This window comes from Monodon monoceros, unplaced genomic scaffold (genome assembly GCF_005190385.1).
Source record: "Monodon monoceros isolate NGI ecotype Baffin Bay Population unplaced genomic scaffold, NGI_Narwhal_1 Super_Scaffold_4, whole genome shotgun sequence".
Classification (NCBI taxonomy): domain Eukaryota; kingdom Metazoa; phylum Chordata; class Mammalia; order Artiodactyla; family Monodontidae; genus Monodon; species Monodon monoceros.
The window spans coordinates 7,224,504-7,249,621 of record NW_021703781.1 but is presented as its reverse complement, the minus strand read 5'-3'; the positions used below and the strand labels follow the sequence as shown (position 1 = coordinate 7,249,621).

At 36.0% G+C, this 25,118-nt stretch overlaps 1 protein-coding gene across 1 annotated transcript in view; it reads right to left on the bottom strand.

Annotated features, from left to right (window-relative positions):
* RYR2 (ryanodine receptor 2) overlaps positions 1-25,118 on the bottom strand; it is a 721,906-nt gene that overhangs the window by 197,798 nt on the left and 498,990 nt on the right. Inside the window, exons 37-46 of the mRNA XM_029245584.1 lie at positions 22,037-22,142; positions 20,957-21,100; positions 18,974-19,247; positions 14,637-14,751; positions 12,840-12,972; positions 12,527-12,630; positions 9,658-9,793; positions 8,925-9,111; positions 7,075-7,180; positions 4,251-4,371 (exon numbers count right to left, since the gene is read on the bottom strand). Coding sequence (XP_029101417.1) covers positions 4,251-4,371; positions 7,075-7,180; positions 8,925-9,111; positions 9,658-9,793; positions 12,527-12,630; positions 12,840-12,972; positions 14,637-14,751; positions 18,974-19,247; positions 20,957-21,100; positions 22,037-22,142 — 1,426 coding nt within the window. The remainder of the gene's footprint in view (positions 1-4,250; positions 4,372-7,074; positions 7,181-8,924; positions 9,112-9,657; positions 9,794-12,526; positions 12,631-12,839; positions 12,973-14,636; positions 14,752-18,973; positions 19,248-20,956; positions 21,101-22,036; positions 22,143-25,118) is intronic.

Sequence of the window (25,118 nt, the reverse complement as noted above, 5' to 3'; positions counted from 1 at the left end):
ATGTTCCAGACACACTTTCATACAATTTTCACACGTGCACTATGAAGGTGGTATTATTATCTTCCTTTAGCACAAGATAAAAAGCGACTTTTAGGGAAGTTAAATAACTTGTCCAAAATTGCACATCTAGTCATTGGCAAAGTTAGATTTAAACTAAGTAAAAATGGATTTAAAATCCAACCCGAGGTAATTTAATCCTTACGTTAAATCAGCATGCTCTAATTTTTGATTAAAAATCTACATGAAACTCCAGTTCCATTCTCCTAAAAAATCACATTATAGGTAATTTATAGGATTCTATTCTTCTAACAGAAAGCTGTGCCTAAGGAAATGATAAGCAACTCATTGATCTTGAAATAAGATTTGTTTTTGAAACACTCATTCAGGTGGACATTCATTTTAAGGAATGCTGCAACTCCAGCTGCCTGGGAATGAAGACTCATGGATGGGCTGCTGCTTCATGCTCTCCGTCTCCTCAGACACACTGGGGACAGTACAGCTGATGAACTGCCTCCTCTCAGACTCCTGGAAAATGAACTGGCACAAGGCGGGCCAGCTGCACTGGCTTTACCCTGTGCTGGCTGCATTATTCATCCACCTACAATGACTGCCTCACACAACCTGCCCAAACCTGTCTGGACCAAGAGCTGCGGGAAAAGAATAGCTACCTTTGAGATTAGACACTTGCCCCTTAATTTTTCTAAACTCCTCCTTCTTTCATTATCCTTTTGGGCTACCCTCTAGCTCTAGGATAATTATAATAAAAATGTATGAGACCCATCAGAATGGCCCTCAGCAAAAAGTCTAGAAACAACAAATGCTGGAGAGGGTGTGGAGAAAAGGGAACCCTGCTACACTGTTGGTGGGAATGTAAATTGGTGCAGCCACTATGGAGAACAGTATAGAGGTTCCTTAAAAAACTAAAAATAGAACTACCATATGATCCAGCAATGCCACTACTGGGCATAGACCCTGAGAAAACCATAATTCGAAAGGATACATGCACCCCTGTGTTCATTGCAGCACTATTTACAATAGCCAAGACATGGAAGCAACCTAAATGTCCATCAACAGAGGAATGGATAAAGATGTGGTACATATATACAATGGAATATTAGTCAGCCATAAAAAAGAATGAAACAATGCCATTTGCAGCAACATGGATACATCTAGAGATGATCATACTAAGTGAAGTGAGTCAAAGACAAATATCGTATGATATCACTTATATGTGGATTCTAAAAAATGATACAAATGAACTTATTTACAAAACAGAAAACAGACTCACAGACTTAGAAAACAAACTTATGGTTACCAAAGGGGAAAGGTGGGTGGGGGGAGGGATAAATTAGGAGGTTGGGACTGACATATACACACTACTATATATAAAATAGATAATCAACAAGGACCTACTGTATAGCACAGGGAACTCTACTCAATACTCTGTAATGGCCTATATGGGAAAAGAATCTCAAAAAGAATAGCTATATGTATATGTATAACTGATTCACTTTGCTGTACACCTGAAACTAACACAACATTATAAATCAACTATACTCCAATATAAAATAAAAATTAAAAATAAAACACATGGCCTAGGAAAAAAATGTATGAGAAAGGCCTTAGCTAATACTGAGGGGCAGGGTACTAATGTTTAGAGACAAACTTCACATACTAAATACAGAACATATAATAGGAATTATCAGCAATAGCTGGTGATGCTTAAAGAACCAACTGACCTGTCATCGAAACCTAAGAAGAAATATTGATGGTTTAAGTTTTAAAAGTTGATTTAATGCATACCACAGCAAAATAAAAACATACAAGTTTCTGTCTACATTCTCCATAAAAAGAAAGAAGATTTTAAAAAAAAGCATCAATTTAACAATAACCGTAGATGGTGTTTTAAAAATTAGCTTTCATTGTGACTGTGATAGTTCACAAAAAATCCTTTAAATCCTAAGGTAGACAATATACTGCATATTTATTACAAAAAAGTCATAACATTACTATAACTCAAGTAAATAGGACAGGAAAGAAACTAACTTGGAAAATCTTAAAGGCTAGTAAAGACAGATAACTGGAAGAAAAGGAGGTATATTGAGACTTTTGGGGCAATTCTGAAAGGGACATCTGGACACTCGTACAGTCCTTGTTTTTGGTTCTTTGTTATTACTGATTTTAACCATAAAGGCTAGCATTTTTTTATTCCCTAATCCATGTGTCACCGGTATTATTCTTATCTTTTTTCCTGAGAGTATCAATTTTGTGGCTCAGAACGTAGGGGAAAGACAAGATATTTAATTAAGTAAATGAATGCGAGTTAGAAGTAAGGTGAGAAGAAGGTAAATGAGGAGAGTCTGTTTATACACAAGAAAAAGAAACTGCCTAAAATGGGCAAGACAAAAAGCTAGGGGACAATTTTTAAGGTCCAGCTTTCCCTAAATTTAGAATGCGTATTCAGTTATCATGGCTGTTTGTGTCACCTGAAGATGTGGGTGCGTAAAGTTAGCAAACACGAAACTTTACTTCCTAACAATACGGCCGCCGGCAAGTAGGGTAGACCGCTTGCCATTACACAGTGGTCCCCTCATTCTAGACTTGAGGTACTGACAGCTAATCTTCTCTGGGCATAATTCATGAAAGAAAAGGGTCATCATGTGTACTTCGTATCTAAATGTGTTTTCGTTCTAAAATCAGAAGTTTGTATAAAAATGATATGTGTAACAATATCCAATCAAGTCTGGAAAACAGAGCAAAACTTCCATTGGAAAAAGGGAGAATAAAGTATAATTTGGGACCTAACATATCTTTTAGGTGCCTTCAGTAACTGCTTAAATCTTTTTATGGGAGGTGGAGAGTGAATTACCAACAGGGAATTAGGCCTTGGGCCCAGGCCATGTGCCATTTCTGTTGTAGTCTGGGCTAGTGCAGGGACTCAGCATGGGGGAGAATCGGGGCCCTATCACCACCTCCACAGTAAAGCATCAGCTCCTCACTCCATCCTTCCTGAGCTGGGCCCTCCCACCTCGTCCCAACCTAACGCAAGCAGGGCTGTAAGGAATCACAGCTTCTGGGCGTTTATATGGAGAGTCTGTTGACTTTATTTTACATGCTTTAGAGTTAACATTGGAAAATTAATCACAAGCAGTTCTAAACCAAAAATGGCATGTTGTAAAAGAACAATAAACGTTGAGTTAAAATGGGGAGAAACAAATCTTTCCAAAATGTTCTCCTCAGTCTTGAAAAGAGCACTTCTTTCAACACACTGGCAATTTTTAAATCACTAAGTCAAAACCTATGACCACTGTTTTAGAAAAAAAGTATTATAAGAAAGTGACCACGAAAACTATCAAAAAGAGTGAATTAAGGTGTTGCTGTCAAGAAAGAGAAGAACAGGGGACCAAAGAACTCTAGGAGAGACATTAGATAAAACAGTTGAGATGCTTATTTCCCTTTTCTGGAAACTGAAATGTCACCTGAAGAAGACTTAAAATCTCTTTGGAAACAGCTGGTTAAAAACAATGTACGTAGAAAATATTTTATAAAAAATATATTTTTTTAATTGGGGTATAGTTGCTTTACAATGTTGTGTTAGTTTCTGCTGTATGATGAAGTGAATCACCTATATGTATACATATATTCCCTCCCTCTTGAAGTGAATCACCTATATGTATACATATATTCCCTCCCTCTTGGACCTCCCTCACACCACCCCTCCAACCCACCGCTCTAGGTCACCACAGAGCACCAAGCTGAGCTCCCCGTGCTATACAGCAGGTTCCCACTAGCTATCTTTTTTACACATGGTAGTGTATATATGTCAATCCTAATCTCCCAATTCATCCCTCTATGTTCACACATCCGTTTTCTACATCTGCATCTCTATTCCTGCCCTGCAAATTGGTTCATCTGTATCATTTTTCTAGATTTCACATATATGTGTTAACATATATACAGTGGAATATTACTCAGCCATAAAAAGGAATGAAATTGGGTCATTTGTAGAGATGTGGCTGGATCTAGAGTCTGTCGTACAGAGTGAAGTCGGAAAGAGAAAAACAAATATTGTATATTAACACATAAGTGTGGAATCTAGAAGAATGATACAGATGTAGTTCATTTTTTAAAAGAAACTTAGGTAGTGTAACTATGTTGCAGGGAAAGAAACCGTGGGTACTGATGATCTTATTGAAAACATCACACCATCCACGTCCTACTGAATTACAAAGAATGGAAATTCACCTTACCTTTGGCTATTGTTGGCATCTGAAAAGCAATGCTGATTACTCCCACCAAATCTCCCAGTGGAATCAGGGATCTCAAAATAGACCTGATTCTGATGGCTTCTCCCTTAGCAGCATGAATCAACTACAGGCAGAAAAATAAAGGAACAAAGAATAACTTTGTGAAATCAATGTTCTAATTCTATCTAGAAAACTGGAAGAATGGGAATCCAAGTCTAAAATAATTTTCTGTTAATTATATAAAGTTAGACCTCTTTAATAATAGAACCACTCTATGATTCAGCAATTCCACTCCTGGGTATATATCCAAAGAAAACAGAAACACGAATTCAAAAACATATGTGTACCCAAATGTTCACAGCAGAATTGCCTAGATATAGCACCCTAAGTGTCCATCAACAAAAGAATGGATAAAGATGTGGTGTGTGTGTCTATCTTTCTATATCTATCCATAGATATATCTTTCTATCTATCTTTCTATCTATCTATCTATCTATATCTTTCTATAGATAGACACACAACAGAATACTACTCATTCATAAAAAAGAATGAAATGTTGCCATTTGCAACAGAATGGGTAGAACTGGAGGGCATTATCCTTAGTGAAATAAGTCCGACAGAGAAATACAAATACTGTACATGATCACTATATGTGGAATCTAAAAGATAAAACAAATGAACAAATATAACAAAACAGAAACAGACCCACAGTTACAGAAAACAAACTAGTGGATACCAGTGGGGAGAGGGAAGGGGGGAGGGGCAAGACAGGGGTAGGGAATGAAGAGATATAAGCTATTATGTATAAATAAATAAGATACAAGGTTATATTGTACAGCACAGGGAATACAGCCAATATTTTATAATAACTTTAAATAGAGTATAACCTATGACAATACTGAATTACTATGTTGTACACCTGAAACTAATATAATATTGTAAATCAATTATACTTTAATTAAAAAAATTTTTAAATAATAAAATTGAAACTCTCTCAGAAAGTGCTGTTTCAGGCTTACAGACAGACATTTACTTGCCACACAATTTTCATTGACTTCAGCACACACTGAGTCACATGCTGCAGTCTAGGCCAACAGGTATATCCATTAGAATAATAGTTTTTATCCTCTCTGGGTATTAAAGTATTTTAAGACTGATAAGTCTGTGAATGCTTAACCCCCCAAATTACATATAAATATCTATCCATAACATATGCAATAATACTAAGGGAAAAATTATTATCTTTAGGTTCTGAACATATACTAATATTTAGGCTGGTTTAGCCTTTTTTGTTTTGTGATAAAAATGTCATTGTATATCCACCTATATTCTACCCTGATTTCTCCCAAGGATGGGTTTATAATGTTGGGGAAAATGGTGAACATGGATCCTAACAGGTGTTTTAGACCTTCACTGGCTAATGTATCTATGAAGATCGTGGACCTGACATAGTCAAGGATCTCAGCCCATCTCTGCAACAGACTGGAAGCTTCCAATGCCAGGGAACGCATCTGTTCCTTCACCACAGAGTGTGAAACAGAAGCACAATTTCTGACACCTAGGAAGTCCTCAATTAATGGTTGTTGAAGGTGAATACATTTCTGAAGTGCCAAGGTTAGTCCCTTATTAAGTCACTTGGTTGTTTTTCCCTTTAATATAATAGAACAAAAATCTTCTATTTATTAGCATAATTTCTCTCACGGTTCCTTTGATTTTCCACTTTAACAGGAAAAGAATGAATATTGTGGGCATAAAGTTTTTTCTCTGCAATGACCTTCCAGCACACAAATTTTTGATAGTCTATTCCCATTTACTATAATGAAAATCTCAATGATAGCAAGTTAAGTCGTTACAAAAAATCAAACTCCAGGTTTTCTAACATTCTAATATTTCTCCATCCTGCGATTCCTCTCTGTTCACAACAAAAGATTACATCCAGAAAGCAAGGAAGCTTTAACCTATGGGTGTGAGAGAAAGAGACAAAAACAAACAAGCAAACCCCACTCCCCCTACCCCCCCACAAAAAAAGACATAGATTCGAAGGGTAGGGAGAAAGGTGATGTGTTGTAACTAACAGTCACTTTGGCTTCATGCTCAGAGCAGTTAGAAGTGTATTTGCTTTCTTCCCCAGGACTGGTCAATGTGCTTCAGACTCTGGCTGTTTCCCATCAACAGATCATGAAGCTAATTTTATGGACCCTGGCTAGCATTTTTTAAATTAATATAATGGAAGAAAACAGAATAGATTACAATAAAGTAGAAAATAGCAGAATGTATTACAGAGCAAAAGTAAGTATCGTTCCATGAACTTCAATTACCTTTTGGTCAAAAAGTTTATGAAAACTCTAATCAATAGGGTCTACATAGCTCTTTCCTTTCCCGTGACCTGCTCCCAGCCCCACTTTCCCTTAAACCAGTGGCCAGCATGTAGCAGCTCCTTCAAAAGGACTAAATATTATATAGCAAGGAAACAATCCTTGGTAGGAGTGGTGCTTTCTGCATGCACTAAAACAGGAAAGGACACTGTATAGGAAAAATAAGTTCTTTCCTTCTTAAAGTGTGGGGAGGCTTATATGAGTTTTAGAGATATATTAGTAACTGACTAGTCTATTAATGACTCATAACGAAATCTCATCACTAGTTTTTATAACCAAGAAGATATTTCCAACTAAACAAACACTTGTTCAACAATGAGGCTGCAGCAATTATTTTTAATGGAGCATGAAGATTGATGGTTTTGGATACTTTTGTGGTTTTTGCAAGTGACGGATGTCTTAACAAAGAGGAATAAGCCAGGATTTTTGTTCTTGGACCCCACGGCACTTACATGCATTTCGGGAGCACAGCGTCCTAACAGGTCAATCAAAGCTGCATAAAATGTCATGATGGCATTCCCCATGTGGATGGTATCATCTTCCTCCTCTTCTGTATCACTTTCGTGGATTTTTCAAAAGAAACAGAAAGAAAAGCAAACGGGATAATAAAATGACGTTTCAGATTTATTACACACTTCTCAGAGGAAAGGGACCAGTACGGTAATTAATTCTGCTTCTTCTGACACTTCACATATGTGTTTAATATACAGCTTGACATTTCAAAAAGGAAAATAAAAATGGGTTAAAGACAAGATTTGAGATTCTACCACCAAGAAGGCATCTGTGGGAACTTTAAGATTCCTTCAAAATGGAAAAAAAAAGAGGAATTATTAATTTGATGGATTCTGCTCATTTCTACTGGCAGACAAGATATTAACAGAAAATAACTGACTGAAGAACTTGGTAAGTTTACTTTTGTCAACAGCATACATGTAGAGAAAGGGTGACAAAGATCTGTCCTATAAGATGACATATACAAGGCACCCAGTAAGGTGATTTGCCCAGAATACTTCATAAACGTGATTTCATTTACTCACCTCTCTCTTTACTCTGCCCCACCCACTCACTCCCAAGTAATACAACATGAAAAATATAGATATTTCATTATCTCGCTGATGAGAGACAAATTTGGATGGCCCTGGAAGATCACGTCATTCCTTGTTTAGTGGCCTGGCCGACAGCTGCCCCAGCTGGACTCGGCAGTCTGCAGAGCAGCAGCAAGGCCTGTTGACAACATTGTTCCTCGCAAGCAATGCTGTTCCCAAGGTCCTCAGCTGCACACCCACTCAGGTGGTACTCGACCAGCAATCTCTTGGTATATTTTCTACTTGTTAGAAAAACTAAGGGATTCCTAGTTCCTCAACAGCTAACTGATAAATATGTAACTTGCTCTTGGAGCGCTCCCAGCCTGGAACCCTGGCCTTGCTGTCGATGCAATATTTACGCCAGGTCTCTAAGTGGGAGAACCAGGGTTTGCAGGACTACCTCTTTGCTTGGAAAACTGCCTCCAATAAGCCCTATGTTATATCTTTACCAGTGGTGCTAGCAGTGTGGTTGCATGGGCCCCTAGCAGGACACTCAGCTCCACAGATTAAAAAAAGTAGGAAGCTGGGACTTCCCTGGAGGTCCAGTGGTTAAGACTCCATGCTTCCACTGCAGAGAACATGGGTTCGATCCCTGGTCATGGAACTAGATCCTGCACGCCACGTGATGTGGCTAAAAAAGAAAAAAAAAGGAAGCAACAAGCCTGGATGAATTTATTGCTGGAATCAAGTATTAACAACAAAGACTATGGAGAAATGTAAGGTAGTCGCTGCCTCCCCGGTCACCAAGACCTTAATAAAGCATTTTACTCCTCAAGGTGACAACATCCCCTTTTCTCTGCCAACACACCAGTTTAGTTAAGTCCCCATCCTCTTGCTAAAGGTCTCTTTCTCTTACTATTATCATGAAAACTCGTTCCAGCTAGCCTCCCAGTAAACGCTATTCTAATTTCAAAGGCTCACCTGCCATCATTTGTAAGAACTCACTGCTCCCTAGAGCCCTGAGAAAATTCACAAAATACATCTCCTCCTACAACCTAAGTTTTTTTCGACTAAATCCATACAATCTTCCTGAGGTCCCTCTTTGTTCATTCACCCTATTCCTTCCATCCCTTCTCTCAAAACACATTTCATTTTCAAGGGAAGAAATCCAGAGTACCAGAGAATTATACTGCAATTAAGAGAACACAAATTATATTTTCTAAAATTAAAAGTCAAGTGGTATCATTTAATCTTAAGAGTGTGTATATTCGACCTACGGGGTTTTGCTGGATCCACTAGTTGGTGAGGGACCATCTCGAGAAGGATCCTCAGCTATTTTTATGGCTTCTTCCATGGCTGCGAGCAGACCATTCCCACCTTCCCCCCTCAAGGCAGGACCGAAACACTCAGGCCTCCGGATGAGCAATCTCACCACGACATTTGCATTCTCCTCCACGCTTTCCCCTAGGATCAAACGGGGAACAGGAGTAAGCAAACGTTGACTACATGGAAGTTCTGAGCAAACAATGTTATACTAATCTGCTTATGTTTAAAGAAAAATAACTAAAACCTAATAAGGTAGTAGTAGAGCCAAAGTTGAATCCAAATTACTAGTGTTCTGTCCATAAGACTCAGTAAATTTCTTTTCTTGCCCTTAAAATTTTCCAAGTAAAGAAAAGCATGATGGAGGTATAAACTATTCATTTTTGTTAATTTGTCATAGGAAGTGAAGTCTTGATCCTAGCTATTATTAGAGTCTAATTATAAAAACAGCAAGAATGTAAGTGCCTAAAAATTTTTATTTAATAATGAAAGCCCAGCATCACGATCAAAATAAATATTACAAAATAAATTATTACTGTGAAAAAGCCTACTGATTATAAAATATTCAATTTCTTTACTACTATCTACTTCCTTCAAGAAAATGCTGCGATGCCTCATTATTTTATACATCTATTTTTTTTGCAGTCTTAATAATGACCATAAAAGACCCTAAGCGATTCATCCTACCATTACAGAAGACAGCAAATCTGAGAAAGTCAAGATATCTCTCTCCTTCAACTGGATTCCACCCAATGTCTGGATAACCCTTCGACACCAGCATCTGACAACTTTGCAGTCCACAACCAGCCAAATATCGCACTACCTGCAAAAACAAGATGATAAACAAAAACGTTATCCCTTGGGTGAGATACTCATTAGAAACTTGCACTAGACATGGTAAATGTTATTATCAAGGGATAGTTTAAAATGAATGCATTTTTGAAAGTTCTTTTTAATCTCATGACCGTCTATATGAACCCCCTTTAGTAAAACCTGACAAACTGTAACAAAGTGCTATCATAGTAAAAATGTTTATGAATGAACTCTATGAAAGAAAAATATTCCTAAATTTCGTATCATTTGAGACTTTTACCTACAAGAGTCATAATATTTGATAAACTTCAAAAATGCCTAACGGCCTCTGGCCCGGTGTAAAACCTGAATCCATCTGAGATAGTGAAAGATCCATCTGAGATATGATGATATTTTAAAGAAGTGAATTTATTTCCAAAATAAAACATCAGTGTAATGGGGGAAGGGGTGTGTGTGAGAGGACACCTAGAGAAGTGGAGAAAACTAAGCTCAGGGTCAAATATCGTTGGGTTCAAATCTGACCTGCATTAGAACTTAGTGTATCATCTTGAACCACGGTTTCACTGTCTATTAAGTTTGGGATAATACTACCAACCTTTATGCTTTGTTAAACTTAACACATGAAAATTTCTGCTTAGCTTGGCCTTTTAAAATATATATATCTATATAAGATTGCATAACAGAACCAGTTTTAAAAGAAATCCCTAAAAAAAAAGGAATCCCCAAAGAAGTCACTATCAATGGTAGCAGATGGTTGGAGGAGCAACTTACCAAACAAAATAAGCTATACCCAGCTCAGTCACAAGCTAAGCCAGGCTTAAAAATAAATAAATAATAAAGCTAAAAATATTTTACATCATCCTTATTGAGGTATAATTTATGTATAATAAATTCATCCATTTAAAGTATAAATTCAACGATCTTTGAGAGATTTATCCATCTGTAAGAACCCACAACCAAGATGTAGAGCATTTTCCATTGCTCCTCAGGTCCCCGTGTCTTTTGCAGACCATCCGTCCCTACAAACCTTGGTCCTGACAACCTGCTTTCTGCCACTACAAACTAGCTTACGTGTTCTAGGACACTGATACATGCAGTCATCCATTATGGCTTTTCTGAGCCTGGCTTATTTCACTCAGAATAACGATTTTGAGATTCATTCATGCTGGAGTACATGTCAGTCCCTCATTCCTTTTTATAGCCTAATCATGGCATCTCACTACTTATGGAAATATCCCAGTGTTGTTTATCCATTCACCAGTTGTCTGGTGAGCTGTCTCCAATTTGGGGCTCAGATGAATAAAGCCATTATCAACATCCATGTACACATCTCTGTGTGGACATATATTTGTATTACTATTGAATAACTACCTAGGAGTGGAAAGGCTAGGGGCATATTTATGTTAGGTATATTTAACTTATTAAAAATAATGCCAAACTGCTTTCCAACTGACTTAACCATTTTTCATCCCAACAGCAGTAGATGAGCGTTCCAGTTGCTCCAAAGCCTACTCAGTGTTCAGCATTGTCTACTTTTTAAAAATACTAGCTATTTTATCAGTGTGTAGATTAAAACATTTCAAATTATATATGGGAGAAAATTCTTCAGAGGTTATTTAGAGACGCAAAGCTTCATGACACTTGACTGTCATGTCAGAGGATTTGGGGAAGAGTTCACTTTTTCATGCTTTCAACAGCTATGCGTTGAGCATCTACCCAGTGCCAACGCTAAGACTGGGAAAAAGCAATGAGCAGCCGAGAAATAAATGCCCTGTACTCACTGGCCTTACATGACGGTAAGGAGTAGATTTTGATAAATACATAAATATACAGATTTTAGTAAAATATATTTATATTAAAATGTAATTTTAAACCATAAATATTTAAACTACAGCACGGACATGGAAGAACTGAAAAGAAGGTGACTTTGGAGCAATGACTGAAAGGATGTCTGGAAAAGAGCCATGAGGACGTCTGGCAGAAGAATATTGCAGACGGAGGGAACAGCAAGGGCAAAGGCCCTAGGGCAGGAGCACACCTAGCAAATTCCAGTGACAGCAAGGGGTCCGGCGTGGCTGGAGCAAAAAGAGAGACCCGGAGAATTGCAGGAAATGAACTAAGACTGATTGGATGGAGCTATTGCAATGCCTCTAAGTGTATGCTCAAAGTGAGGTAGGAAGTCTTTCGAGAGTTCTGGGCAGAGGATTAATATGATCCTTTCAAGAGACTCACTCTGGCTGCAAGGGAGGGATCAGGAAGACCACTTAGAATGCAACCGCAATTAAAACATGTGGGAACTTTATCCGTACTTTGGTAAACATATATGTGGCCTAATATGCTTAGAGTGTACGGCCTTCAGTATATCGATGATACCTTGCACTGTAATATGCAAACTTCTGTGATAGAAATTGTATATATAAGATGTTAAAGCAATTTCTTTCAAGTAATCTAAACTGTATGATTAAAGCAAAAGTGACAGCAGATTACCGGGAAAGGACAAAAACGCAAAAGAATATAGAGTAAGTTGATTCTCTTTCCAAAGAAAAATGCACGTGATCAGAGAAAATACCTTACCTCAAATTTCTTGTTCTTTATATTACATATAAGTGTAACATATTTATAATACATAGTATATTATAAGTGTAATAATTATAACTATAGTATAATTACATTTAAATATCTTGAGAAACCGCTATGAACAAGTGTAATTCACACAGACACACGGGGCAGGGATGCTGTTTACCTTTTCCAGATCTGGCTCCCGCAAAGCTAAGGCTAGTTCATTATTATCCATCACCGAGGCTGCTGCCACGTCCAGTGGCGTTGAACCTCTCATAGCTGGTGAGGCTGTTAATTGAAACAAAGATGAAACAAAACCTGAATTGCGCTGCAACTATGAATTCCATGTAAAAAAGCAACTTTCACTTAGAATTGAATTTCTAAATGCAATACGTATCGCACTAATCCAACTTAATTTACATTGAAGTTTAATTTTAAAATCCAATATGTAAATCCCTTTCATCTTAGAGATTAAATGAAAGTCATAATTTACTTACCAAGACCAACACTGCTGTTTTCCAGTAAATAACTGAGATGATCGAACATTGCTTTCTGATTCTGCCTACTTATACGACAGAAGTAACAGAGAAAACGGCAACAGTTGGCCACCATCTTGGGAAAAGTGATTTCCTACATAAAGAGCATTTAGTTAGCTGGGAAAGCAAAGGATCTTTATAAAACTGAGTTCTGAAGTTGAGGTCTCAATCAGATTGCCCATCCGTGTGTGCCCTTGTCTGCCAAGCCTCAGGTACAGAAGACCTTCTTATGTCCAGACTTGGACTCATCTAGTCCTAGGGCCACCAAAAATCAAGCCTGGCACTAATTTGAAGCCTCACTGCCATCAATGGTTTGATCTGGAATTAATCTACAGCCCTAAACCTAAAGGTGGCATGGGCCTGGTTTAGGAGCCAGGCAGGCTCAGCTGTGATTCCTGATTCACATTATTAGCTGTGCTTCCTTGGGGAATTATGCAATCTCACTGATTCTCTTCTGTAAAATTGTAATAAGATGGGTGATAATATTTACTTGAGGCAAAGGAGGGAGAGTTCAATGAGACGTATTGTGAAAAATACCCAGTTTAGTATTTGGAACCACATAATAGGATGTTCTTAACATCAGTGTCGCTGTTGTATTATTATTAAAATTCCGGGAACTCACATCTTCCCTGACTGGCACATGACTCATCTCCTATGATGAACACCCTTTCTGGAAGGTCTGCCTGCTGGGCCCCAGCAAACACATCTCCCCTGAGACCTAGCTCGTATTCTAGTATGCCACAGATAATCCCTAAAGACTCCAAGTCCTTCTTAAACAGAGTATTTTATAAATATCTTTATAGGTCTGTCTAACTGGTAGTCGGAACATGAGAAATACGGACTCACGTCTATATTTTGAAAAATACATTTTAAAACTTCAAAAAAAACCTGAAACATTTTGCAAATCAGAGGTCATGAAATTGTACTGCTTTATATGGAGTTATATATTATATTATTCTATTTGTTTGGTTTTAAATTTTAATCATTTAAAAATGCACCTTAGTGTCTTACAACAAATGCTATAGAGCATCATCTTCAAATCTTGGTCTGGATCAGGAATTTAGTGGAACCAACTGTTGTCTGAATCAAGGGAATGGGTGGGTCTGAAGAGCATGCTTGTGTTATGGACTTCTAATGTGATGGAAATGGATTTATAATTCAAAATCTTACAAAATTAGCATAGTATTAACTTTTAAGGTTTCTAAATATCCCCTAAGTGAGGATAATCTAGGAGATAGCAAATTACATGGCATGAAAAAATTGTTATCAATATCAAAGAAAAAACTACAGTCAGACCTCTATATTTGTAGGTTCTACGTCTGCAGATTCAACCAAAACGCAAAAAATGCCGAAAGTTCTAATAAGCAAAACCTGGATTTGCTACATGACAGCATCTATTTACATAGCATTTACATTGTATGAGGTATTATAAATGATCTAGAAATGATTTAAAGTATAGGAGAGGATGTGCATTCAGTTATACATGAATACTACACCATTTTACCTAAGGGACTCGAGCATCTGTGGATTTTGGTATCTGCAGGAAGGTCCTGCAACCAATCCCTTGTGGATACTGGGGGATGACTGTAGAAGCATATCCAACTCAGTCTGTACAGTTTTGTTCAATTTTTTTCAAAAAGTGTTCTTTAAAAAACAGTCCTAATAGAATTTATAGAAGTTCTCATTAAGAATATGCCATGTACATATTCTAGGAGGTTACAATAAATGGCATCCCAAGAATCAAAGGGTTTCCTTTACCTTGGACTCCCCACCTCCAAGGACATTCACCATGACCTCCATCACTGTCTCGTGCATCCCAAGTGCCCTCATGAGATTAGGGTGCTGGTAAAACACTTTATTATTCATGATATCCCTAGAAAGGACAACATAGGTACAAGGGAAACACAGAAGTCAGAGCAAAATTTAAATAAAAACGTATCTGAGATCATGATAAATCTTCTGGAAATAATTACTGGCATGTATGGAAAAGTAAGAGCAATCATCAAGCCATAAAAGTTCATAAGCGCAATTGGGTCTTCCTCAAAAATACTGACAGCCTACCAAAAGTAGCATACAAGTCTTCTGCTCCTCTCAATTATAAGAAATGTACTAAATAGGTAAGCATTCATTTATATGAAACAGACTTTGCGACACTTATTCCTAGTTTTATGAATATCTAAATTCAATCTTATTTTGTTCAACCTTATTTTGTATAGAAATATGAAGCAGTGTTATACCATGTTCTTATGAAAATTTCTATATAAATAATTGTTGTATAAGCATCTCTGCTTTTCATATATGCTTTTTTAGTACTATACTCATTATTTGTATGTTTAATAACAGTAGTGTCATTTCCTGCCACATTTATGTTACCATTCTGGTGAAATGCTTTTAAAGGATACATATTCTCCCAGAGACACTGAATACACATCAAGTCCAGGTACGAGTACTCCAACTCATTAAAAGGGACATTTAATTTAAAGAAACAGCAGCAGACGATACCTAGAATATTTTGTACTATTATTATTGCATTACACATTATTACAATACTTATGCAAAGGTACTTTTAAAGATCTTAATGTTTAGCAGTCCTTGCAAATAAAAAGCTCTGTTGATTTTTATTTTAACATATAGCAAATCATGCAAGAATCTTTTCTATAAAACACTTTCTTGTCGGAGCCAGAGCAAGAAAATAATGTACAATCAACGAGAAACCTGAAACTTTCCCTTTGAATCACGTTACCTTAATTGAGTCACTCATCTATTCATTTAGTCATATGCTAACTTTTAGTTATTCTGGCTACATCAAGAAAGTGAAATAGTGTGATTCTTTTCTTTATTTTTTTTTAGTTCTTCACTTTTAATTTAGCTTTGTTTAGGTCTGTGCTAATGAAGACAGTTTTTAGGTAGCACAACTCAGAAAAATGACTTGAGGGTCCAGGGCTAATACAGGTCTGATCTATTTAATGCAAGGATGAATAAGGTAAACAAAGACATCCTTTCCTTCACATCAGATAGCAGCATAATTATCAAGAGAACCTTCAACTCTCAAACCACAGATGTAATCATGAGATCTGTTCTCCTGTTAATTCAAATCCTTTTGCATGACCTAACTTTGGAAGGTATCTAATTGAAAAATCTCATTTGCCTTTAGTTCCAGGTAAATTAAATGGATTTTTAATTCTACCACCAGTAGGCAGGTTGTCACTTATTAAATGTGTCATTTTAGGATCTTTCTAATACCACAAAAAAGTAACATTTTATCTTGTTTCATAATCATTTTGAGTTTTATCCCTATTGAGTGATTTATACGTTAATAGTACATCTTACTTGTTACATGGTCATTTAAGAAAGAAAGCGCTCTACATTTCCTGGAAGGCTTTCTTTCTCATTTAATTAAGATCACTTCTCAGGAGAGGCCCCCTCAGGTTAGATTTAATTACTAATATTCCAAAAAAAAAAGGCTTATGCACAGGCAATTATAAATAAAGAACATTAGCTTGTGTTGTTCAGGTTTTCCTGTTTTCCCTCTTTGTCTCATAAGTACACTGATTTTCTTAGTGTGCAATCATTATAACGATTTTCGGAATATAACCTCCCAGTTTTATGATTTCAAATACTTAATAGTCCCACAGGAAATATATAGTATCGTGTTCTGAATTTAAAATGTACATAAATATCACATAATCTGAGTCTTCCCATACTTTCGTTTCCCCTCAGAATTATTTTTCTAGCTAAAGAAAACATCGGTTATTCTACTTCCTTAGTTGTTTTTCAAAGAGCCAACGCTGAGTTTTTTTAATCCTTTTTATTATTTGTGTTTTATCTTACCTATGTCACTAGTCATCATTATCTCTTCTTTTATCTGTTATTTATAGAACCAGATTAGCTTTTTTTGGTTGGGGGGGCTAAATATTTGTCTTTTACATCACTTTTCAACATTCTACATTCCAGATTTTTACAGCCTAACATTTAGGTCTTTTCTCTTATGAATATCATACGGCTTAATTTAAGCTTTTATTTTTCTCGGTATTTTAATTCTCTCATATTTTCTTATCCCCAAATCATGCAAGCTTGTTAATGATCGCATAGATATACGCATATATGCACCAGTAATATACTCTCTGAAATTGATTACCTCCCATTCTTCTGAATTCCATTTTCTTTTCCAGAATACACAGCCTTTAGAAGGCCTTTCAATGAGGGACTTTAAGTAAACATTCTGAAATATCTTTGTTTTGCCCTCACTCTTGAATATGGAATATAAACTCCAGTATCCAAATCCACATGAAGCACAAACTCATGATGGTGAAATCTCAGTTGAGTAACACATTGTAAATTGATGGCTATCTTCTGTTGGAACTTTGTGATATTTCGTTGAGTTATGATCTCTAGTCTTACAACTGAGAATTCTAAATATTGTTTCTTTTCAAGTGTCCTGGCTTTTCCTATTTGCTTTCAAAATATTCTATTTATCACTGGTTTTATGCTGTTTCACTATAGTCTATCCAGCTGTAGACGTGGAATGATTTGTACTCTAGGAATCTGTGAATTCATATTTTTCATCAAGCCAATAGCTCATCAAAGTTCCCATTCTATATATAGCTCATCTATTCTGTCTTTTCTATAATTCCTATTCAGCATATGCTGGACCTCCTTATACTAATCCCTACGTCTCTTAACTCCTCTTTCAGTGTTGCATTACTAATTTCCTCAGATCTATGATTCAATTTATTAATTCTCTTCAGCTTTATTTATCTATACTTTTATTAATCACTACTCTTAATTTCAATTATTATATTTTTCATTTCTAGAACTTCTATTTGGATATTTTTCAAATTTTCATGGACCTTTTTTTTGTGTGTGTCTTATTTTTGGAGATTTTATTTATTCTTTCTTTTTTTTTTTTTGCAGTACGCGGGCCTCTCACCATTGTGGCCTCTCCCGTTGCGGAGCACAGGCTCCGGATGCGCAGGCTCAGCGACCATGGCTCACGGGCCCAGCCGCTCTGCGGCATGTGGGATTTTCCTGAACCGGGGCACGAACCCATGTCCCCTGCATCAGCAGGCGGACTCTCAACCACTGCGCCACCAGGGAAGCCCCTATTCTTTCTTATTTTTAAACATTTTAAATACAGTAACTTTACGTTCTCTTTCTGGCATTCTACGATCTGAAATTCTTGTGGGAGGTGTTCGAACTCCACTCTTTATTGTATCTGCAGACCCTTGCCTATGGTGGATTGTTTCCTTGGGTGTTTTGCAAGTTTTGATTGTGGGCTAATCTTTAGTAGTATGTAGGTTTTTCCTGCAAGAATTCACAGTGAATTGAATTGAGAAAACACACCTCCGGGCCAAATTATATGTTAAGTTCTCAGCTTGGGGATCCTTAGACTACATATGAGGTATAAATGTTAACCCTATTTAAGACTAGTGTATACAAACTATTATATATAGAATGGATAAACAACAAGGTTCTATTGTATGTCACGGGGAACTATATTCAATATCCTGTAATAAACCACAATGGAAAAGAATATGAAAAAGAATATATATATATATATATAATTGAATCACTTTGCTATACACCAAAAACTAACACAACATTGCAAATCAACTATAACTCAATAAAAAAATGTTAACCCTGAAACCCACATAAAGTACAACCTATGATGTTGGATTCTAAGAACAGTTGTTTTATCCCCCATTCTTTGCTCAAGGCCCAATAGGCATAGGCAAACTTCCTTGTTATTTCCTGCTCGTGACTGTTGGTCCCCCTGTGGATTTTACTGTGTTTTTATTAATCTGTAGTTTTTATATGTGATTGTACGTTACTGAGAAATTAATAAAAATATCTAAGATATTTGTTGTATATCATAGCCACCTTAGCATCTAGTTGTAAAATTAGTCATGTTTTGTAATTGAGCAATTTTCCTATTTAGCTTTAAAACATAATCTCTAGAAATATGGCAACCTAATTTAATGATCATAAAATCTAGACAGTGTATTTATACTAATGCACCTACTGTACTACTATTGGGATAAACAACTAGAAAGAAGACATCTATAAGACAAAGGTTGTAATAGTAAATAACCTACCCTAATCCACGGATCATAAGTTTCTCTTCTTCTTTGCCCATTCTCACACTCAGCAGAGAACGAATCTGACCAAGAGATGCCAGCAGGTTGATGGTATCCTCCACGGAAATACCATTTATAGTGTAGGTCTTTGGCAGAGCCCGGACCAGACCCCCAATGCCATCGTACTGTCGATGGAGCAACACGAACATGGCCCTCACCAACTCAGGGTCTTCAATAACAGACTCTTGGGCCCATCGGACCATGGTCTCAGAAATCAACTGCTGAAGAGTGGCTGCAAAGTAATTATGGATACTTCTTTAGAAAGGAGAATAAGAAGACACATTAGATGGGCATTTCAAATGCACATCTCAGATAAGCCAAACTGGTATCAATATTTGTGCCAGAATTTCAAAAATATCTTTTTTGAAAAAAATAAACTTCATTTAAATATTCTTCAATGTCAACATGTCAATACCGATGAGTTACAGACATGCAAGGATAAAAATACACAATATTTTCTTTAAAAACTATTCGTAAAACTAAGGTATTTAAGCTGTTTCAAAATTGTAGCCACTTTTTCAAAACTACTATTGGCAATCCACAGGGCAATCAATGAGTGGTCCTATTACTTTTATTTTCTTTGTTCCATTCTTTTCCTCCCAGAAGATCTGACATCATATATCCTTATAAAGGTCAACCATGGGCATTCAAGGAGCTTTCTTTTTATCCAACTGTCTCCTCATTTGAGTCCTTTGTAGTAGCAACCTCATGAAATTATATTTCTACTTCAATTTGTATCCCTAATTGTCACTTAAAATGTCTTCAGAAAGATTTGATTGTGAAACTGTATTAAGTTGAAAAGTTACCCCATACATAGATTACTTGCAATGTGACAAGCAATATAGCACACTTAAAAGCAACAGAACTTCCAAACCTCTTAAAATATATAGTAAAATTATCAAAGCTAAGTAGGGTTGATGTGACTAATTCATACATAGGTACTTAGTTCCTATCATCAGTACACTGTTTGATTTCCAAAAGAAGCTGTTTAACCTGTTTTAATCTATACCATACTAAAACAACGACAACAACAAAAAACAAACTACCAATTTTAACCAAATACAAAAGTTAGATAAAATGCCAGTATACCTCCACGTATCTCAAAACCATGTTGTCAGTTTTAATAGGTCAAAATTGATAATAATAAAAAGTGATTCATAAGAAACTTTGAACTCTGATTTTGAAGAAGACCTGGCTCAAATTTGGTTGTGATACTGAAGAATAAATTTAGAAGTAATTGTATGGATAAAAGATTTCCCTTGTAAGTTAGTGTGAAAAAAACACAAAATTTTCATGAGTTTTTTTTTTCTTTCCATAAAAGCCATTAATAAACCAACACTGCATCTTAAATGAATAGAGTCCCAGCAGTGAGACAGTAAGTCAGCGGATCTCACAGACCTACTTCAAGAAACCCTTTTGGATGAGCGTGCAGTGTCTCAAAGACCAATTGCCTCAGTGTGCTTATTTGGTGTCAGAGTATCAGCTGTGACTTTTCAGTTAAATATTATATGGATGAATCAGAAATGCAGAAGACTTTAGAAAATATTTTAGAACCAAAATATAGTTACAGACAATATCTATTTAAACTTTAAGAAAAGGTTTAACTTGATGCAAGAATATTTGAAAGTCAATAGCATAATATTTAGATATGAAGGCTAAATTACATGCTTTATACCTTCTCTTGATAAGACTGATCCAATCCCTAAATGTTTAGTTCTCTAGGGAGCCCAACCACCCTTTCAAAGCTGCCATCTCTCTATCTGTTCCTACAAATATGGCCTGAGGCTGCTGCCTACTTCTGGCAGCTACAGGCATCTACTTAAGAATCTGATTCTTGGAAGCCGCAAACTCAATTTTCTCACTGGTTCGTCTAGTATAATATTTAAGTGATGAGTAAATGCCGTAGTTGAGTCATTTTGGCAGTGCCCTTTCATAACTTACACGACTTCTTGGAGTCACTCTCAACGGGCTTTTCAGCTTGCTTCTTCTTTAGGTATGTCACCTTTTCTACCAAGGACAGCAGGCGTCCTCTAATTGTTAAATCACTGTTTCCATCCAGAGACCCATCTTCATCCAGCTCAATCCCTAGTAGGAAGAAAGCAAAGAGAAAGGAGAAAAGAAAAAGTAATATTAAAAAAACATTTGGGATAAATAATTCTCAGGTTTTGCAGGTTTTTCCATTCATAGCTGAAAGCAATGCTGCCATGTCTGAAACAGCTGACAGAGGTAAGCAATCTCGCCCACTAGCACTCATGCGTAGTGCTTACGTATGACTCTTACTCATACGTAAGAGTCGCTCATTGCTCTCTCTTCCTTCTTTCTCTTTTTCCCCTGCTCTTGTGATATCAGAGCTATCGGCAGCCAGTACAAGCAGAGAGGGAAAAGACTCTCTTAGGAGTCAAAATCAATTGTGCTACTTGGGATAACCCTCAGGCATCTCTTGACCTTGGGCACTGCTTAGACCTATGGTTCTGCCCTGCCTAAAAACCTCCCTAGTCTTTTATCCTCCTTACTTGCTTCCAAAAATATCAGTGATATTTTAATAAGTCGAGGAACAGAGAGAGCAGATGTTAGATATCCTAAACTAAGGAATACTTTATGTCTGAAGCAATAATTCTACCATTTTAGAGCACTCCTTTATTTATAGTATATATATAAATGTGTGTGTGTGTGTGTGTGTGTGTGTGTGTGTGTATAGTATAACCTTCCGGCAGTCATTCAGTGGTTCTTCATTCATAAGCTGAATTAATATACTTTTACTCTCTTCATTAAAATAAAATAAAAATAATATTACTGGCGCTATATATATACCACTTAAGAAGTGGCTAATTCGTTTTCTTTCACTGAGACGCAGATGCAGACTTATCCACACCACCGCATAACGGGAGAAAGAACCACACATTCAGAACATCCAATCAATTCCATTTTTAAAGTTCTTAGAATAAAAATAAGGGAGAATCCCCTTAATAGATTTGGGCTACTGACATATAATTTAATGCCTACAGGTCAAGAAGACCTTACCACAATGTGTCATCAAATCTTCATGAAAATCTAAGAGTTGGTCTTGGATTTCTTCGGGACATGGACATTCGCTTTTGTCATCCTTAAAATTGAGAAGCATATTGATCTGAAAGTTTGGAAAAACAAAAGAGGAAGAACTAGAGTAAAAGAAAAGTGAATTCAGGAATGGCACAGCAAAGATCATAAAAACCAAAGATGTTCAAAATCTGTTTTTCAGTATTCATAGCTGGTTGCCCAACAGATGAAAAATCATTATCTATCATTCAATCCAACAAACACCACAAATAAATCATTCAAATCTTAGCATGCTGAAAAACGGTCATGTCTTTTGCTTTCTCTTTCTCAATTCCACAATATTAGACCTTTGTATACTTGGCGTTCTTCAATCAATTAAGATCTAAATGTTGGTTTTTAAAATTTTTTATTATGCTTCTCCTAAATTTTCTTTTTTTCCTAGTTAATTTCCATGCTTTATTGAATATTTTCAAGAACTATTTTTAGAAGGATACAGTAAAGAAGAAGAAAAACCAAACATAATTGAAGAGTAATATAATGGATAACTATGCTTTTTTCTAACATTAATCGTTCAATTAAACAAACTGCAAGAAACTTTCTTCCATTTGTTTTAGTTTTAGATACAATAGTATCAAATTCATAAATGAAGAATAGTATTAAATTCATAAATGAAGAAAAGTCTGTTCCATAATTTTCCTTTAGGAAACAGTTGTAAGTTTTCTTTTCAGAGCTTTGTATTTGAATTTTTTGCTGAACTATTATTTTGAGAAAATTGTAGATTCACATGCTATTGTAAGAAGTAATACAAAGAGATCCTGTGTACCTTTACCCTGTTACCCCCTACGGTGACATCTTTCAAAACAGTAGAACAGAATCACAACCAGGATACCGACACTGATAGAGTCAAGAGAGAACAATTCCATCATTTCAGGATCCCTCCTGTTACCCTTTTATAACCACACCCACTTCCATCTTGCTTGCTCTTCATCCCTAATTCCTGTCAACCACTAATCTGTTCTCCATTTCTATACTATTGGCATTTTAAGAACGTTATATAAGTAGAATCATACAGTATGATATATGTATTCCCATATGATCCTTTTGACAACTGTAGGGTCTGTAGTAATATCTTGTTTCATGACTGATTTGATAATTTGTATCTTCTCTTTCTTCCTCTGTCAGCCTCTCTAGAGTTTTCTTGACTTTACAAATATTTTTAAACAATCAGCTTTTGGTTTCACTGATTTTTGTAACTGTCCTGTTTTCAGTTTGCATTCATTTCTCATCTGTTCTGTATTACTTGTTTTGGGTTTATGTTGCTCTTTTTCTCAATTCTTGTGATGGCAGTTTAGATTATTGCTTTGAGTGCTTTTCTCTTTTTAAATGTTAAGTATTTAATGCAATACATTTCCCCCTCACACAGTTTTGGCTGTTTCTACAAATTTTGATATGTGATATTTTCATTTTCTTTCAGTTCAACGTAGTTTTTAACTTCTCTTGAGACTTGATTCTCAAACTATGGCTTATTGAGAAGTGTGTTGTTTAGTTTCCAAGTGTTTAGAGATTTACCTGTTACCTTTCTGTTACTGATTTCTAATTTGACTCCACTGTGGTCAAAAAAACATTCTGTATAAAAAAATTCAATTCTTTTACATTTGTTGAGGTTGTTTCATGGCTCAGGATACAGTCCATCTTTGCAAATGTTTCATGGGCACTTGAAAAAAAATGTGTGTTCTGTTATTGGGTGGAGTGTTCCACAAATCTCCAAAAATCCTGCTAGTTGATGACAGTGTTGTATTCTCCTACATTCTTGCTGATTTTCCATGGAGCTTTTCCTTCAAATATTGAGTGAGGGGTGTTGAAGTCTCCAACTACAATTGTGTACTTCTCCTTTCAGTTCTATATGTGTTCACTTCACATATTTTGCAGTTCTTTTGTTTAGTGCATACACATTTGTCTTCCTGGTGGATTGATCTTTTATCCTTTTGTAATGTTCCTGTCAGTCTACAATAATTTTCTTTGCTCTAACCTTCTTTTGATTAATTTTTAAATTTTTCATGACATACCTTTTTTCATCCTTTTACCTTAAACATATCTATATTATTATATTTTAAGTGAGTTTCTTGTAGACAGCATGTAGTTAGGCCAAGTTTTTAAAATTCACTCTGTCAATCTCTGTCTTTTACTTGGTGTATTTAGATTATTTATATTCATGAATTTACTGGTATGTTTCTGTTTGTTCTCTGATTTATTTATTTTTCCCAACATGCTTTGAGTTCCTTGAACTATTTTAGGATCCCATTTTGAATTATCCATGGTATTTTTTAGTGTATCTCTTGGCATAGCATTTTTAGTGGTTGCACTGGATATTATATTAATATATACATAATTTATCTCAGTCTACTGGTATCAATATTTTACCAGTTTATCTTCCTTTATGTCCCTTATTCTCTCCACTGAAAATAAAATTGCCTTAGATATTTCTTATGCATACATTTAGAACACATCAGACAGTTACCATTTTTGCTTTGCCCATCAAACATAATTTAGAAGACTCAGGAGGAGAAGGAAATTGTATTTACCCTTAACAAGGTACCTTGTGCTGTTTTGTCTTCCTTCCTGATTTTTCACATTTTCTTCTTTCATCATTTCCCTTCTGTTTAAAGAAGGCATTCTTGCAGAATAATCAAATTCTGGTAGTTTTCCTTCATTTGAGAAAGTCTTGATTTCCCCTTCATTCCTGAAGGATATTTTCATTGCATATAGAATTTTGGTTGACAGATCTTTGCTTTCAGCACTTGAAAAATGCTGTGCCACCTCCTTCTGTCCTCCATATTTTCTGATGAGAAATCCGTTGTCATTTGAATTGTCTTTCCCCTATGAGTGTCATTTGTTTCTCAGGGCTTTCAAGATTTTTCTTAGTCAAACTTCTGAAAACTAAAGACAATGATATGTCTTGGTTTAGATTTGGGGGGTATCTCATTTGGGATTTACTCAGTTTCTTGAATCTCTTATCTTTGTACCTTTTGCCGAATTTGAAAAGTTTTCAACCATTATTTTTTCAAGT